Below are 19,795 nucleotides of genomic sequence, written 5' to 3'. Positions count from 1 at the left end.
GGTATAATGCATCCTTGGTTAGTACAAGGATGGTACAGGGGGTACTGAAAACCTTGAATGCAGAAAATTCTTTAATTACAGCTTTTATAGATTGATGGAGAGTTGGACTGTCTGAATAATAAGTTTGACCCACCATAATGATAATAGGACTGAGCCTTTGTTCTTTCTAGATACCAGTCAAGGATATCGTACGCCTTTAGTGAAGTGCCGTTATGGCTGTCTTTAAGGAAATTTGGATGAGAACATGAATACTGAAAGATTTTAACAAATAATATTTTTAACATTCTTATATAATATTTAGAAATAACTTAGTTAAATTATTTTTTTCTCCTATGTGCCCATATCTCCTTTTTTCCTCTTGCCAACTCAAAATACTTAGTGTATGTGTTTTTATCTGATTCTTGTGTCCATGACTCCTCATGTCCATGCAACACCAAAGTTAAGTACATGAAAATAAATCTAGGTTTTGGGAAGCTAAGTGAACAGAAAACATGTTTCTTAATCTTACCAAAATGATCTTGATTCTTGAGTTTCTTGAGTTTCTTATATTTTTATCTTTTCATCTTTTTTCTTCCTTTTTTCCCCTTGAAAGACCTATACCAGCCTGAGCAGGCAACCTGTATAAGATTGCTTCCAAGTCAGCTGGTTTAGTATATACTAGTTCTTCTCATGTGCCCAAGTTTACTACTAATTTTGCATCCCTTTTATCAAGAAAAAATAATAGTCAGAAAAGCCAATATTTTGAATTGTTTTACAAATAATCTGCACCTTTCACTAAGAATAGTGGCAACAGTGAGCTTCCAAGGTATTATACTCGTATTCAAAATATGATTAAGAACAAAACCGAACCAAAAGAGTCATGGGAATTTTAGAGATTGCCTAGGTCTACTCCATCAGCTTCTCTATTGACCAGTATTTATAATTGCTTTACTACTTAATCTTCCAATAAATACGAGAAAATACCACAGACAACAGAGACAACAACACATATTATCAAAAAATGAGAAACAAAAGAATAGATGTCATATTTACAATAGCCAGAAAACATTTTCGTATTATTAGCAACACAATTCAAGTACAAAATATCACAAGCAAGATAAGGTTTACTGATGATAGGATGGTCACTACTTACTATAGTTATTGATATATTGCAGTACTTTATTAATATAATTGCAGTAATTTATTAATACAATTTAAAAGTTAAGCAATACAAGGCATCTGTTAGAAAGAATATTACCTCAATTTTGTGTATTCCCTTCTGCAGTGCATCTTTAAGCTGATTGGTCTCCTAAAAATTTTAATGAACAAGTTAGCTTAAGTTGAATTTGTTTTTTCTCAAAAAAATTGAATTATGAGAAAAAAGAATCACATTGAATCATGGAATGCCGTACCGGCCCGTACCGGCCGGTACGGGCCGGTATGTACCGGTCCGGTCCTAGACCGGTACCGGAACGGATAAAAAACCGGTATTTCCCGGTTTTTTATCCGAACCGGCCGGTACGGGCCCGTACCGGCCGGTTCGGAGCCCGTACCGGCCGGTTCGCACCGGTACGATTTTTTTTTTTTTTTTTTTAAGAACCACAGCGCCGCGCGCTGTGGTTTTTGAAACCACCGGTACCGGCCGGTACGGACCGGACCGGACCGGTACCGTACCGGTCCGGCCGGCCACCGGTACGCCGACCGGTACCGGTACGGCGGACCTTGCATTGAATCATAAAAATATTTGATGAAACTAACTATGCAAGATATCCATGATGAAAAAAAAGAGATTAAAGTTCATAACAAGTATCAAAAACAACAGCTAGTCTTTGAAGTTAAACAAAAAGGAAAGTAGTCAAAAAGCAATCTCACCTGTTTCCAATGAACTAAAAGAATCTTTTCAATGTCCATCGGCATGAGATCGATACAATGTGCAGCACATAGAGTACAAAAAATATGTGGTAGCCGCTCCACTAAGATCTCTCCGGCCAACTTATATTGCGTGCCATTATCAATGACTTACACGATATTCTTCTCTCCTAACTGATCAATCACCTCCTCCATAAGTTTGAGGATGTATGAGGCGTCGTGCATCTTATCCAAAGCATCAACTGACTTTTAGAAGAAGGTCTTTGCATCACAGTATGTTAGAAAGTTGATGATGCTCTGTCTTATCGAACCGGTCTAACCATCACACATCAAAGTGAGCCCATATGTGGGTCACTTGCTCTTGTAGAAGGTAATCCATTTTTCTAACTCCTTATTGTTGTCAAGTAGCTCACCGTAGATTTTCTTCGGGCCTGGAGGATCGACACCGAAATCGACAGCCTATATGGCGGAAATGGCAGACTTGTACGTATTGTCTACCACATTCACTGAGATGTGGCTGAAGTGGAACCAGAATCCAATAGCCCGCCACATATCCTTCTTCTCCTTTCACATTGTGTCTACCCTCTACTACTTCGAATCTCTGCTGGAGAAGATATGCGGATCTATATCATGGATTGACACTCCTAGTAAAATTCCTCTGGAAGATTTATTTCGGCTACCAAAATCATCCAGGATAGATACAATCCGGCCACGTCCTCTACTGACTGAGATTGTCCTTTGAAACTCTAGATCTTGTCTGCTTCCACTTGAACCGGTGCCGACTCATAAAACAAGGGCCCAAATCAAGCCCGATGCCTCGCCACCTCCTACTGCCACTGATCATCCAGGCTCGCTCATAGCAGCCTGAATATATGCCTCCTCATCTAGACCCTCGACCTCCTCTAACTCCATAAAGTGATAGAAAGGTGGCTCTGCGGCTTGGCGTTCTGCCTCCACCTTCTTCTTGGCAGTCCTCTTCTTGGTTGCTTTGATCTCAGCGAGGTTCTGCCTCATCAGTAGACGGATCTCCAGTGGGCAATTGTGGCACACAGATACCTCACGAAAATTACTGGCTAAGTACTGCTTTAACCTAGTTCCTCTTTCCTTGAAGCACTTACGGCAATGATTGCACTAAAACTGGTGTCGTTCATCAAGCATCTTTCCATGCTCCCAGCTAGTATCATGCTCTGGGGGTTGCCCTTTCCTTGATGGCTCCATTCCTACGAGAACATTAATTTATTTTTAAATTTTAAATTAATTTTTAATTTTTTAATTATTTTAAATTTACCAAAAATAATTCTGCCTCCAAAATGACTTCTAAATTATGTACAACATGCTACTATTTTTATTTTTTTATTTTTTATTTTTATTAAAAAATCAATTTTTAAACTTTTTTTATTTTTAATTAAAATATAAATTATATATTCTAAAAAAATTAATGTCACCATGCACATTGTCCATAGATCTATAACATATAAAAAATTCAAGACGAAATGGAAACATTGGGCATCATTTTCTTTTTTTTGAAAATTTTTGACATATTTTTTTAAAGTACATTAAAAGAAATATTTAAAAAAGAGGTCACTACTTATGAGACAGCCACAAGGTGGTCTTCAATTCAACAGTAAATCCTAGTTTATGCATACGACACAAGATAGGACTACGGTGCACGATCTGATAGAGCCCGCGAGGATACGATTGCATATAGGCGACAGGCTCCTCAAGGTCATTCAGGAGAACACGATGCAACTGTAGATGACCTCGGACATGGAGTAGAATCCATAGATGTATCAGATTCCGAGTCGTATACTGGATCTTATTATTTACAACCACAAGTAGCCTATGACCCATACGGATATGGATATGGTGCGTCTGAGGCATCTTTCGGTGGCTACTACCTTAAGCAGCCCGGAGCATCTTACGGGTCGAATTTTGCTGCCGGCATATTCGGATGGGCCTCTCCACAATCGTATTATTAGCCAGAAGACACTTCTCAAAACTAGAACTTCAGCGAGAAATCCGAGAGTGCTTATAACCCGGCGCGCGTTCCTTATGGAATGAACGTACAAGATTACAATGTCGCTTGGTTAGAGAGGTAGGCTGATGTGCCTCCTGACCATGCTAATTATCCGAATATCTATGAGAGGCATTCACCATTCGATCCGATTTTAGATATCGGTACATGTGTTGGACTTTAAATATAATTAATTGTATTATTTTTTAATTTTCACGTCACTACTTAATTTAAGAATATTTTATATTATTCATTTTATGATTTGTATCATTTTAAAGCAATAAGATGTATCATCTAGGTTTAACCGAAATCATAAAAACATTAAAAGACATAAAAAAATCAAGAAAACATAAAAAAAACATCATATTAGACTTAAATTCATTAAAAAATTTCAAAAAGAGTAAGTACCAATTAAATTTTTTTAAGAATTTTAAAAAAAATTGGATGTGCTGGTCCATGAACCCGCATGTCCTACCAGTTCGGTACGATACCAAACCGTATCAGGCGCCGATTGGTACGGATCCTGATACCAGTTCGGCGAACCTTGGTTGCTCTTTTTCAACAACTACTTTATATCATATTACTTTAATAATTTCTGCAAATTAAAGCAAATTTTCCTAGAGAATATGTACGTGTAGCTCACATATATTATGAATGAGCAAATGTGCATATATAGACATGTATATATAGGGCAAGGGTTGCCTAGGCATCTCAAGGACAATCACTCTCCATGCGACAAGTTGCAATAATAACACTAACTACAACATGAAGTGTCTGAAACAAAAAATATACAGAATTACCTCATATGGCCAGCCGTCGACAACAAAAACAACTAAAGAGTAACCGTCATTTGTTGAAAATGCATGTGCTTCTTGGATATTAAGGCCAATTTCAGCAAGCAAAGACGTCAACTGGAAAAAATGAAAATGAAAAAAATCAGAAAGCATCTTGAAAGATAATGTCAGATGTAAATAGAAAGAAAACCTTTTTAGCTAAAATGACAAATAAAATTCAGGTCTGCTTTTTAGCTAAAATGACAAATAAAATTCAAGTCTTCCTATGCATGGTTATGTTTGAACATGGTAGTCTATGCTCCAAGAAATTACTATGTAACATTGAAGTAGATATTATGAAGTAGAGATAAGTGGGCCTATAAAAGTTAATTGGCATCATAGACAATTTCAATCTGTACCAACAATTCCTTCAAATGATTTGCAAGGAGATCATATTGTCTTATCACTAATCATACAAGTTGATTTTTCCAAAACGAAGTGGTGATAACAAGGAATTCACCAATAAAACATGATTGACTTCTAAGCAACACACTGCCATCCAGGTCATGTAGAAGGCTCATAAATGTTTTTACATGTTAAGAAGAGCGCTAGATCAATAGTAGGTGTATCTGAAAAAACACTTACATTTCCTGCATTAAGAACTTAGAAGCAAGGTTCGTCGTTTCAGTACCGGACTTTATACTGGTACTATTCTATTACTGTGCCGGTATGCTCGGTATGAGGGCCAGTTTGGCTTACCTACACTCTATATACCTCCTATACAATTCGGTATGGTATAGTACGGCATAATCGGTAAGGTATAGTCAGTATGGTTGGTATGCATCGGTATGGACTGGTACAACAAACCATGCTGAGAAGACTACTCGTTGCATGGGAGCCATCTAACTAGTTGCATGGAAGCCATCTAACTGGTGATGTGAAGCCAGCACTAAAACTGTGTATACTTGCATCACACATCATGTGAAGATGTCTCTCTACAACAACTGTATGTAAATCTAGCATTTCTCTTTCGGTAATCATACACACACAACTTTAACTTCCAATTTGAACATGAAGATTACTTAAAATTTATCAATATTTTATTGACCAAGCATGTTCATCTAGTCATGTTATCCATTAAACCAAGAAATTTTTATTTACAATTGAAGTCATTCAGATATCCAAATACGGCAGTCGTACTGGCCGATTTTTCAATGAAAAGCTTCTAGTACCGGTCCTTGCCCGAACCGGTTCGTATCAGCCCGTACCGGCCAGTACGGGCCGGTACGGCATACCCTGATGTGTATGATCATTACAATACATACCGATACCATATCAAACCTTTTGTTAGCTAGTATGACCCTTAGTACTGGTCTGGCAAACCTTAGGTACAAAGATGTAAAACTTCACTATACCTTATTTGATTAGCTAACTTCATTTATTTGTTATAATTATCATTTTAGATTTCTATTATGTATATTAATTTTTTTTTGGGGGGGCCACATTGACCTCTATGTGCCCACCAAGGTAACCACCTAACGCCTAGGCATCATAGGCAGCCCCTTGGCTGCTATTCTACCACCTACAATCTTCTAAAACAATTGATCAAGCTTTAAATTTCAAATGCCAATCATGTTGACATAATAACACAATGCCCTTAACTACTTCAACCTCTCCAAACATCAAGGGGTTGATCATGAGGTTGTGCTTAATATGGTCGACAAGGCTGCTGATCATGGTAAGGCTTCAGTGCCAACACAAGCTAGATCAATGGAGATCAAGCCATGTGAAGTAAGCCACTTCTGATCAACCCAACCAGGAAAAGGATGCATCAAAGATCATGAAAAGGGCTTATTATTTCTCAAGGCCATTAAGCTCCCCTCTCCTTTAGGAGACTCATACTCAAACTATATTACTCACTCAAGAAACCCATTTCACTAGATCACATTAGATATAGTACTAAAAGTCAAGCTCTATTTTATGTTTCACAACTACACAGGAGACTATATACTCAAACTATATTTTATGTTTCACAATCTTAATGAGTGTTGTGCGACCACACCAAGCTACTATTGGCTCAAACAAGCTCCTACACTACTTTCTTCTTGAAGTGCTTCCATGAGTTCTTAATGCAGTTCTCGTTGAGATCAAGCTTCATTGAATTGTCCCGAATTGCCTGATTTGGGGCATACCAAAATAAACTGATCTAAAATTAGGATGGTTTGGGCACTCAAAATGGGACAGGAGGTGAACCAAGCCAAACCGACTGAACTAACTGGTTCCACCTAGTTTCTAGTGGTACTGACCCCAAATTGACCCTTGCTTCTTATAAAAATCTCATCCCCTCCTCCTTTAATCATGATCCCAACCCCCTTGTCTCGTCACTTGTCTCTTTCCAATCATTGCTATGCTAGATGATCTCATTTATGACCTCTAGAGCATGAGCTTTGGATCATCAAAGCACCCCGCCTCCAAGAGGACCAAGACCATCTCCATTGCCTCCACTGGCTCTATCTCCCACTTCACCTACAATCCTTCCCTTGAGGCCTTTCAAGCCATCCAACAACTCAAATCCAAAGCCCGTGTGTGAGGACCCATGCATGCACGTGTTTAGTCCCACATCGACTATGCGCTAGGGCCTAGGTGGATCTTGGATGCTTGCATAGGGCTAAGCAACCCAAATAACACCTTCGGACTAGCATTTTTAGATGAGGTACTAGGTAGTTACAAATGATATTAGAGCAAAGCAACCCATAGCTCGTGGATTAGAGGACACCGCATCACATTCCCTTTAAGGGCTAACAATAGGTTGATCATGGTGTTTGTGATTGGATTTATTTGAATTTGAATTCTTAGCCTGGCAAAGACGTCATGGCTTGAATAAGAGGGTGTAAGGACCTGTGTTGACGTGTGTTTAGTCCCATATTGGCTATACACCGGTAAATCTTGGACACTAATGCAGGACCAAGAAACCTAAATAACATCTTCAAACTAGCCTTTTTAGCTGAGGTACTAGGTAGTTACAAATGGTATTAGAGCAAAGCAACCTATGGCTCATGTGGACTAGGGGATACTACAACAGAGATCCTTTAAGGGCTAACCACAGGCTGATCGTGGTGTTTATGATTGAATTTGGATTCTTATCCTAACAAAGACGTCGTGGCTTAAATAAGAGTGTGTAAGGACCTGTGCTGGTGTGCGTTTAGTCCCACATTGGCGATACACTACTAAATTTTGGACACTTACGCGGACCAAAAAATTCAAATAACACTTTTTGACTAGCCTTTTTGGGGTGAGATCTTGGGTTGTTAAACTATGACAAGCCCCTTATCCTCGATCACATCAACCTCAAGCTAACTCTACCAAACTTGCCTCCATTATCGATGATCGCCTTTAATGCAATCAATCTCAGCCAAGCTCCTCCATGTCCACCATCCACCATCTTCTCCAGCAACCACCAGTAGGACATAAGGCAACTATGCCTTCCTCTCTCCCCCTCTCTCTAGAATCTAGATTAGTGGGTAAAACCCTTGATTAGGTAAACTTTGTACCTAACTGGTATGCTATTGTATACTGTGAGTTAGTATGGTGGTTTCATACCATATTGTCCCAATACCTGACTACTATGGGTTATTGTACCAATTCAACCAACCTTGGTTGAGATGTGCAGGTATTGTATTCACTTTGTACAATGGTCCTCTTATTGGTGCTCCATATCTGTTGGAGCATAATCATTAATGATGATGCTATCACCATAGCTCATATAAGGGGAAAAAAATCTCAAACCAGTTCAAGCTAAAAGATCTAAATTCCATCCAGTAATATTGGCCTTTATGTTTGCCTTGTCTTGCTAACAATTTTTTTTGATGAAAAACAAGTCAATTCTAGTTATGAATTGTTTCCTCTACTAATCTAAGACCCACAATGCTAATTTACCAATAGGCTTCACATGAAACATCATAGCAGTCGCAGATGGTAAGTTACTATTCAGTCTTGACACTATCAGTTTGTCTCATTTATCCAATTGTATCAAAGAAAGGAATTACACAAATGGCATATATGCATGCATTTAGCGGGCTAGCATCTTGTGCATTCTTCCTTAATGGATTTCATTTGCTCACTCTTCTCTTCCACCTACAGACTATAGTCATGGCCTTTACAGATGTTTAACTTAGTCGGCAATCCTATTGTAAATCAGCACATATGATGTCTCTAACTTAGTCATCCTGGGAGAACCCTTTGCTTGCATTTCCATGGAGGGCTTCAACCTTCAAGCTTCATTCTCCAACCATCCAGTTAGAGACATCAAAACAAGGCAGGAATACAATATCCTGTGGCACAACCTAATGTTCTTTGTGATCATACAGAAAGTTCATCCCTGAATAAATGAATCGATGAATCCCTTTAAATTAAGAAAATTTTGAGAAACTGAATTCAACAAATTAAGTATAGGAAATGATAACAGTTAACAATTTGCCTGGAAAGCTGGAAGTAATCTGTCCTTTAAAAAGGGGGGGGGGGGGGGGAAGCTACTGGCTAGAAACTAAAAAGGCTCCAACAGATCCACCTGACTTATTTACATGAATAAATATCAGTCAGTAAAAATAAAAGCATTTTCCAAGAGAAACAATTTTCCAACATTTTGACAAAACCAATCCACCAAAATCCAAGCATGCACAAATCAAATGTGTCACAAGTCTAAATGAAGAAAAGTTCATTACCAACCTGACTGAGAAGCTTTGGCTTATCATCTGTTGACAAAGTGATCTCATGCATGGGCCTGTGGGATTATCAAATTTCACATTGAAAAAACAAAAAAAAAACAAAATGCTTCCTAATCTGGATAGAAATATTAACAGAAGATTGAAGAAAACAAATGCAATACGAAACTTGATGATACAACTCTTTGTTGAAAGAAAGTGTATATAATGCAAACGAAATCATGTTAGACATACCCATACAAAATGTAACTCATGGCATAACATATTTGAATAGCTTAAGTATATCAACACCAAACATGCACCACCCAAACTTGATATGTTTGATATCCTTTCTTCCAACTCCAATTTGCATTGTTTTTCTCCCATTTCAGGTTCCCTTTTCCTATTCTTTCTAAGAAATTAGTCACATCCAGCATTTCCAAGGTTCCTTACACTCTAATTTAATCTGACAATGACATCTAAGTTTTCCTTAGTTTTATCCTCAGTTAGCGCTAAATTCCTAGTGGATACGCATTTCTTACATGACCATTTAAAATTTACTCAATAAGAGTATTGTACTGTATTAAAGCCAAAACAAATTAAATGAATACCAAAAAGGTTATCATTTATCTTAAGGATGCTTTGTTCATATTTTTGCACCATACATCTAGGAGCATATCCTTCCTCAAGTTAAAGCTTATAATAGTCTTTCTCAAAAGTTCCTTCAATTGTCTATGTTATTAGCTAGACCAAATTCAACTAACGTCCAACTCAAGATTGTCTTTGGTCAAAATTCGAGATAAGCATAACATAATAGTTGTCTTCGATAGATCTGCTCATAAACTAGTTTTCAATGGGGAATAAGAGCACACAAAAACTGAAAATGGCTTGGTGCCACCTATTTCCAATTTCATTGGACATGGATGTCAAATATCACCTTTATCTTACAGGAATCAGGTACAAAAGGTGCCTCTCAAAAATAAGTTTGGAGCTGATTGCACATTTGCTTGTTGCAGTACAAAGAAAAAGGTTCCGATGGTGCAATGTAGCACACCATAATAGTTTCCATCCTCACAACCATTACCCTTAAATCTAGACAACAAGTCAGAAATTCCCACTGTCCCTTAATTATGATGTTGAAGCCTCGTGACAAGTGTCAGACAAATGGACTCAAAAGCAGGAAAGCACTCTCGTTTACCCTTCTCTAAATCAATGTGGAAGACTCAGACTTATATCTCCAGCATTTTGTACCTAAGGGAAAAGACAATAACAAATTTTCATTGGGGTGGAATTATCGAAGTCCAATGGTTGTAGGTAAATATTGTTATGTCCTTAAATCAAGTGTATATATACCCAGACGAGTCATGTTAATTAATATTCACTAACTGTATAGTTTACTATGTACATGCTAACTATGAATATTCAACGCTTGCTGATCCTGTTAAACATATATATGACACACAAAAAAATATTAACTAAGTGCCTAGATCACACATACAGATGAGTGTCTGTGTGTAGACAACCCATGTTTGGCCACTCTATCGAGTAGCCAAAATATCTATACATAATATGTCACATCTTTCCTCATAAATATACTCAAAGTCATTTTCTAAGGGCCTGTTTGGGAAATTCAGCAAGATTGCACTGGATTTCCTGCTGCATTTGTGGATTGGGAAGCTCGTTTTAGCATGGCATATATCAGCCCAACACCCTCCAGCCCGAATCCAAGGGAGGCAAAAATCTCTGCAGGCTTTTTTTTCTGATGCAGAATGCGGAGCTGATATTCTCAGGCTTGATGGTATACATTTTGGGTATACATTTTTATTTAAATTTTCAAATTAATAATACATGTGAGATATCCAACCAATTATTTCATAAATAGTCAATGGACAAGAATAAACCTGGCTGGACAGAAATTCACAGCATTATTACTGTCTTGCCCAGGTCGCTTGCTGAATTCAAAAGCAATGACTTCAAGATTTGATGATGAACCAAAGGCTGGAGGAGGATGGATGCTGGAACTTTGATAAAATAAATGAAGAAGCAAACTTATTCAAATTTATAAACTAAAGAAATAAAGAATGGGATGCTATAAACAAAGCATTTTGAGAACATAAGCAACATAAGTTGCTTGCACTGTAAGAACAACACTGGATGGAAAAAAAAAGATGGATCAAATAACGAATGACACCTTTTCTTAATTGATAAACTTGAAGAGCATTGAGCATCTTCCCTCCCTTGTTGGTTGGAATCTAAACACTTATTTTGGTTTGCATCATGTAAAGGAGATACCTGTAGAAGAAAGACTTTGCCATGATAACCACAACTGCAAGTTACAGGATTACAATGCACCACAGTAAAACAAACACCAAGCAAGATGGAGCCAAATATAAAACAAAATGGCATGCTAACTAATGACTACTATCTTCAAATTTGATTTTGTTGGACTTGTGAGGTCCAACCAAGAACTTGATTACCAAACTGTTCCATGGTCATATATCTGGGGATAGCTTATATCACGATTATCTATGAAGCAGTCTCTAAAGAAACAAAAGAAGACCATATCTTCTCTTCCTGGTCTTAATCTTGATCCTTATCTGTATGTAACTAAAATAACCTTAGCAAGTTATTTGACTATGTATGTATGTATGCATGTCTCTTTCCTACTTGTTATTTATCAATTTATGCAAAGTTGATAGTTACTTTTCTATGACAGGTCAAGCAAGGGTTGCCTTAAAAGTTCAAATGCATGAATAAATACTATAGCAATACCAACTATATGGAATCAGTAGAGTACTGTGTGGAATATTTTGAAAATATACTCGAGGTCAAGCTGTCAATGTCTGAAATTCTCTCCACATAGCTGAACATGAACTATATTGAGCTGATGTTACTACATCTGCTATCTAGGTTCAAATGGCAGGCATCACAAAGATAGAACATTAAGACACTCTAAGAATCATATTTATTGAGCATTGAGAAAAACACTGCACAAACCAGCTAGGGTATCAATATTGGATGTTGAGAAAGATTAACAACTGACCTACACAAGCAAGCCAGGGCCCTTGGACTAAATGGAGATTGGAAGAGAAACTAACAGCAGGAGAAGTTGCTTTACTGCAGTGTGATGTTTAGCCTCCTTCAACAAAATAGATATCCTCTAATTTGTATTTTAATTTAATTTCCAAGACAGCAAGAGTCACAATAGACATCATTTTAGCACTTAGAAACAAAGCAAGCATTTCTGAGCAAATTACAACTTTGGATGGCCTTGTCAAAATGATTGTATATAAGCTAATACCGGAAAGAAATGGAAGCTATGGTTATACAAAAGAGCGATTATAAATAAAAGCTAATCCTTGAAAGAAGTGGTGCGAGGAGAATTACTCCACATTGACAGTTCATCAAAGAAGACCACCTGAAAGAGCATGTGCATCAAGGAACATGCCCAGCATGTATCATGGTATCAGTTTACTGGATTGCATCTAAGAGGAGATTCAGTTCATTGCTACATTGGACTAACAAAAGCACCATCTACTCTGAAGGTGCTTCTTCTCAAGCAACCATCTTTTAATTTGAAAAAGGAATATATTTAACTTCATGACAGCCATGTGTGAATCTTGTTGAAAGACTGCTTATGCATAAATTCTTGTATATTTACTATTGAAAAGAAGAAAATCTTTTAACAGTTCTCTTGTTAAAACCAAACTGCATATTTAGCTAGAATTTAGGACTATGTTTTGTCTCAAATTGATTTATCAAAACTGAGCAATCAGCAATAACTATGCCGGAAAAGTAGATTAGGATTTGCACAATCCAAACTAGCATCTATTCAAATAGCACAAGTCGTGGACAACTAGATGGGATCTTAGTGATTGAACTATCAAGCTCAAGATGCCAAATGATGTAAGGTCAGAAGCCCTGGGTGAAACAAATGATAAACTCTCAAGGGAAATCAACTCCAGCATTTATTAAGAAGGCTCTGTTGGTAAGCAATCAACTATGGAAGGTAAAATTATATCCTAACCCATGAAAGAAAAGATAGTAAGCATCAAACTTTCAACAAATGGCTGCAATTTATATCTATGTAGATCATGATAAGACAAAAAAAAAAAAGACATAAAGAAGAAATAAAGCCTAAGGGTATAAGAAAGTTAATGTCCTTCACAATGGCTCTGCGCGCAAGCTATGGCAATATCTAATTGTGAGATATGGCAGTCACAGACATCTGCATGAAGGTACTGGTGACAACATATTAGAAATTCAGTAAGTATCCATCACGCGATCATCAGATCAAACATTTTAGACTTGGAGCTGCCAATGATAGTCGCCAATATTCAGAGTAAATAAATTTGCGAGTCCTGAATAAAAGAAATTTCCCATAACAAGAACCAAATATCAGCGAATCTTCTGTCATACATTGCAGAATAATGCCATCAAAACCAAGAACTCAAGATGCCTCAAAATGCAAATAGATTAGAAAGCTGTTTAGATTGTGGATATGAAGTGTAGGTATAGCTCAATTATCTGAAGAAGTGAACTACAAACATGTGATCCGACAAGAAAATATGAAAGGCACAAAAATGTTATACGTGACCAATGGAAACGGACGAAATGATCATCAGAGGCATCAAGAAGTTGATCAACCTATAGTAATAAATTAAGCAGGCAAGCACAAGACATCATGCACAGAAAACAAACAAGAAAGCTAAAGGAAGAAGCATCTTATACATCATCATCTTGCATGTCATCCCTTACCTGAACAAGTCGGACCTCGAAGGCAGGCCTGTTGGCAGGGTCACGTGCCTGTTGCAGTAACCTTTTGTGGGTTAAAACATCCTCCGCTCTCTCCACATTCACATCCAATGCATATCTATCCAGAAAACCATGACGACAACTTAAAAACCAAAAGCAATATAATTCCTAGAAACCCATCATCTTGATGCATGGAACTCTTGATCAGATTCTCATATCACTCCCTCATCATTGAACCAATTCTGACACAGAAAGGTGTATCAGAGCTACAACAACAACATGCAGCAAGATCACGAAAAAAATTAAAAACGAATATTGGGCGCTTTAATCAACTCTGCTGTCTCATCTTGGACACTTATATCATCTCCCAAGCTGCCAAAAGGTACATAAATCAACAAGAATCAAGAAACTGGAACTTGAAATGAGCAAGAGCAAGGGTTCTGAAATCAAGAATCCAGAAAAGGACATCTTTCAAGAATCAAGAAGAGAGCAAACAAAAGGACAGCCTAATAAACCCATTATCATGTTTTCCAGTCATCATTGAACAACTGTACGATAAATTAGTAAATCAGAGCTAAGACAATGGTATGCGGAAAGAAAAGATCAGAGTATGATCAGCTCTGCAGTCTCATCCTGGTCATTTATATAATCTACCATGCCTCACCTAAAACCGGAAGTTGGACGGACAAAACAAAGGGTTTGGAAATCAAGAATCATAATAAAAATATTTATCCTTCAAGAATCAAGAAGAGAGCAAAAGGAAAAAGTCGAGACTACCGGGCGGGGAGGCGTTTGAAGTGGGCCCAGAGCTCGCCGTCGAAGGCGGGGGAGAGGGCCTCCGGGCAGCCGGAGTCCTTGAGGCGGCGGAGCACCTCGTGGTAGACCTCCAGCGGCTGACGGCGGTGCGCCGGCAACCCCCAGCCGCCGCTGCTCTCGGCGTTGTCCATCGCCCGTCGACGCCAAGACTCGCTGCAATCCAATGCCAAGAAGAGAAAAAGCGGAACGCTAGGAGATGGCTCTCTCCCTCTCCCCAGTCTTCTTCTTGGTCTCTCTCTCTCTCTCTCGTTCACACCATGGCTCGCTCTAAGGGAAGGAAGGGACGGCGTTTGTCATCGGCTCACAAGAAAAGGGGTTGGAGTTGGCGAGAAAGAAACCAACGGTAGGGAAGAGTGAGAGAGACGTAAGGCGAGGAAAGGAGGTGAGACGGAGATGAGAGAGAGGGAGGAGGGGGAAGAGTAATAATATAAGACAAGGAAGCTTGTCGAAAGGTTAGTTTGGATACGGCGGCAATTTTTTATGGACAGATGGGAAGTGCTTCGTAGATGTGCTCTTTTGTATAACGACATGTTCTTGGTCACAATTTACATGCGCGCCATTGAAAACCTTGGAATGATGTAAAAAAAGAAAAATAAGTTTGACTTGAGGGTTAGAAGATAAGCAAGTCTGAAATTTAAGGAGCAGCAAATATCTTAATATTTTTGTTAAAATGGTGTTCCGTCCAAACCACTAGAATTCAATTTAAGAGATCATTTTAAGCTCTCTCTGTATTTCAAACTTAAGCTTGCGAAGCTCAAAGAAAGAAATGTTAATCATCTGATTTCATTTTTTCTATCGGTATATCATTTTATCCCAACCACCCTCCCCAAAATTTTCTCTCCATCCCTAAAAATAAACCAAAAAATGAGTTGAAACATAGCCTTTTTCGCTTTTAATTTCAAGATTAATTGAAGCATTTTAGTAGATTCTTTTTTTTTTTGTTATATATCAACAGTTGGATTGATCTAAAAGCTAGAATATATAATGCCACATTTATATGATATTCTTAAATGTGAACAATTTTAACCTTGAAAGTAGATTTCCACTAAAGATTTATTTTTATAAATATACATATATGAAAATCTATTAGAAAATGATGGATTTGGAATCTTATTCTCTAGGAGGCATCAAGTGCAATGAATGATTCATAAGCATTTATCAGTTCGAAAAATAACTTTTTGATGAACAAAAGAAAAGGCATGAAAATCTCCGCACAAAGAAACAAGGTAACTCATAGTTTTTCAAAATAAAAGCAAGTTGTGGATCGAAACAAAGTTGCTCCAAAGCCAAGTTATACTGCATGACAAGGTGTTTCAAAACCTTATCAAAGCAAAGAAAGTAAAAAATGAAAGTAATGAGGTCAAGTTTAAAAAGTAAAAAATATATTAAAAAGAATAAAAAAAAAGTGATTAACATCTGATTTATGATTGCTTTTTCATTTTTCTAAAAATAAAATAGAAATAAAAATTACTAAGGCAACTATTTATCCACTACCATTATAATAATTTTCTCCACTACCCTTACATTATTGAAATAAATAACATGAAAAAAAAAACAAGCATCATTTTCCAATATTTGATATTCTAATGTATGGTTATAACACAAACAACGGCCATTATTTTCATTAATATATTCTTTTTGATGAAATAATATTCATTTCAAATTTCAAATTTTCTCTTAAAATTCTCTAAAAAAATGATTGTATGGTACAAAAATATATTATTTTATCTAATAAAAAAGAACAGAAAGATAACACTGTTTTTTTTCATTATTCGTCATTATTTTTCATTAGATATCATTATAATAGCCATTATTTTTGTAATTATTTTAAAATTTCAAAAGGTTCTTTTTGAGACAAATAGCAGCTACTATAACTATTATAATAGCGAATAGTGATTTTGTTGGGAGGCTATTATAACATGATAATGTGCTTTTTTTAATGATGTTCATGATTTTCTTTAAAAAAAAATAGAGAGAGTGACAAAATGGCAGCCATTTGCTATTATAATAGAAGAAACAAATAACGATGGATTAGCAAAGATTTTGATTTTATCATTTTCATAGTGTAAAATTGTATTTGCTAAATTAACTCAATATTTCAAACTTTAACTATCATTTCACTACGCGTGAATAGCAAAAGAATCAATTAATGACTTGTAATAGTACAATAGCTAAATCATAATTGTTATTTAAATATTCATTGTGTGCGTGTATAATGATTGTGGGATGTTTACATTGTTACGTTGGCCTTGTAATGTTTTAGTTTTTTTCAACAAATTTTATAGTTAGCTACCATTATTTTCTATTTGTAATATAATGGATCTATTTGCTTCTAGAAGGGATTTGATTGCAAACTAGAATAATATGAGTATACCTAAATTCATGGTTCTTATTTCACACACACAGATATATATGTATATATGTATGTATGTATAATAAATCTTACCTCATCTCCTAAGGGTTGTTTTGGTTAGAAAATAGATTTTTAACAGGATATATATCCCTTGTATAATTGAAGGGATAGGCAAATAGGTGTATGTTTTGGTATTTGGTTGAAGAAATAAGTACAGAAAATAATTAGATAGAATAAGGTACATTTAATACGCATTGAGTTTGTATATATTTTTGAATCTTTATCACAAAGTTGAATTGCCCTTCTACTTTTATATATATTCATATAAATAAATCTAAAATGTTATTTGGTGGAAATAGGAGCATGTTTATTCCCCTGTATAAGTTTATTCTACATTTTGGTGGAATAGACTTATATCATGTGGACTCACTTATACCTCTACATGTAACAAACCCCTGTACCATGGTTCTTTTTGGTGTTAGACAAGAATATCTTTTTCTATCTGGGAGTTATGCCACATTTATTCCACAACCAAACACTCCGCTAGAGTCCTCGAGTAGGCTTCACAAATTCTACTTATTAATCAATTACAAAAATGAAAAGATAAAAGATAAAATGTTTCTTTGGCTTCATACATATTCTATTCAAGCTTTCAGTAATTATAATGATATTTCCTTTGAACCAAACCATAAGACAAGCATTTTAGTATTGTTTTCTTGAGAACAGCATATTAGCATTGTTAGATTGCAAATGTATGGATCAAGTCTACTTAACTGTAGCGTGGAAAAGTAGAAGTTAGTTTAGTCTCTGGACTAACATATGCTCGGGAATATGCTCCAATAACATAAGGTTGTGGAATATGCTTGGTATTACCCTGCATGAGTACGTAGATATCCAACAAAAAAAAAAACTATAGTACAGAAAAATAGAAGTTAATTTAGTCCTGGCTCTGTCTCAGTGGACTTACATATGCTCGGGAATATGCTCCAATAACATAAGGTTGTGGAATATGCTTGGAATTATCTTGCACACTCACACATATCCTCTGTACGTGGTGTATGGCTTGCATCATAAAATACTGTGCAGTACTCGATAGCCACCATCAGAAAATAGACAGCAATCAAATAAGGTAGCTTTACATATCATACACGACTTGTCTTGTTTGATAGCTGTCCATCTTTTAATGGCAGCAGCTAATGCTGTACAGCATTCTGTAGTACAAATAACGCACTACAAAAGATTCTAGGTGAATGTTTATAGGCTCGTTTGGTTCGCGGAAAAAGAAGGGGGAAAGTGTGGTCAATGGGAAAGTAATGAGATACCTCTTGTTTGGTTGGAGTTTTCAAATAAGAGAGACGGAAAAGTTGTATTTCTATGGAAATATGATTCCCATATTTCATGGAAAAGTCTTTCCCATGAGAAACATGGGAAAGTTACTTTTCCATGAGACGGGAATCACTTCATTTTTACTTTTTCTCAAAAAGGCTCTTCAGCATTAAAGGAGCATTAAAGAGGCATTAAAGATCTAATTTTTATTAAGGGCATAATAGGAATTATACATAACTTTTCCAGAATAGTGGATGACTAACCAAACATAAGCACTTTGTAAATTTGTCACTTTTCCATGGTCAACCAAACATATCAAAAGTACTTTCCTACGCATCCTCTTCCTAATAAGAATTTGTTTCCCAGGAATCATATTCCTAAGAGGGAAAATGCTTCGCGTGAACCAAACGAGCCCTATATTTAAGAAGGAAAGGGTCATGTCCCAGACAATGAACAACTGACATTCTCAAATATTTTTAAGTTCAGTTAAGCTAGCTCTCAGTCATTCGATATGATGTATTACAAAACGGATATTCCTAAAATGTCTAGCCCTAAAAATTAATCGCAGGATGCATGGCATATAGTGGCAAAACTTTCGTGTTATATGTAAGGTTGTGATGGGGCATCACTTGCCACACACCTTGCAGCACTTCAACACATGTTGTAGTGGATGGAGCGTTGCCTAGCAGGCATTGACCTAATATTTTTCTAATAGATTAAGCCTCAATTGCTTCCCGGAGTAAGATCCTCAAATCAAGTAGTCAACTTGCTCAAATTAGAGCTTAACGCACAATTCCTATGGGCATTTCCTTGTCTGTCAATAGAGTTTGACAAATTAGCTTGAGATTATTGATTTAGATGACACAATTGAACTCTGGCTCGCGTGTGAAGATCCAAGTTTATCTATAAGTTTGTTGTTGACACTAAAATAAAGTTAGTTTCTCTCGCACAATTAGATCATCAGCCACTAGTTTCTCGCACAATTAGATCATCAGCTACAAGACCGAGCATGGTATGCAATGAGATAATAGATGACTTCAAATCCTTCCAGTCACCATCTTAATAACTTTGCTATGGTGTTGACAGTGCAAATGGAGTTACCATGGTTTGATAATATACTTTGGGATATCAATTACTTCTATTAAATGTAATGGCTCGTTTTGATCTCACTGTAATAGCCATGTTAATGGTTATAATGATGCATGTAAAC

General features: G+C 36.6%; 1 protein-coding gene across 10 annotated transcripts in view; it reads right to left on the bottom strand.

The window, feature by feature from the left end:
* LOC103708687 (serine/threonine-protein kinase STY46-like) overlaps positions 1-15,310 on the bottom strand; it is a 40,733-nt gene extending 25,423 nt beyond the window's left edge. For 6 of the 10 annotated variants that reach the window (XR_005510774.1, XM_039123833.1, XM_039123832.1 and 3 more), the window contains exons 1-7: positions 14,868-15,310; positions 14,094-14,208; positions 11,527-11,627; positions 11,237-11,356; positions 9,361-9,415; positions 4,663-4,773; positions 1,238-1,288 (exon numbers count right to left, since the gene is read on the bottom strand). Coding sequence is in view for 9 of the 10 variants with exons in the window: in XM_039123833.1 (XP_038979761.1) it covers positions 1,238-1,288; positions 4,663-4,773; positions 9,361-9,415; positions 11,237-11,356; positions 11,527-11,627; positions 14,094-14,208; positions 14,868-15,037 (723 nt within the window). In the remaining variant the exon portion in view is untranslated. The remainder of the gene's footprint in view (positions 1-1,237; positions 1,289-4,662; positions 4,774-9,360; positions 9,416-11,236; positions 11,357-11,526; positions 11,628-14,093; positions 14,209-14,867) is intronic. The other 4 variants (XM_039123834.1, XM_039123835.1, XM_039123836.1 and 1 more) reach the window with 4 other exon arrangements.
* Between the last annotated feature and the right edge of the window lie 4,485 nt (positions 15,311-19,795).

This window comes from Phoenix dactylifera, chromosome 2 (assembly GCF_009389715.1).
Source record: "Phoenix dactylifera cultivar Barhee BC4 chromosome 2, palm_55x_up_171113_PBpolish2nd_filt_p, whole genome shotgun sequence".
Taxonomy (NCBI): domain Eukaryota; kingdom Viridiplantae; phylum Streptophyta; class Magnoliopsida; order Arecales; family Arecaceae; genus Phoenix; species Phoenix dactylifera.
Note: the sequence above shows the minus strand (reverse complement) of the source record. Positions and strands in the feature narration are given on the sequence as shown.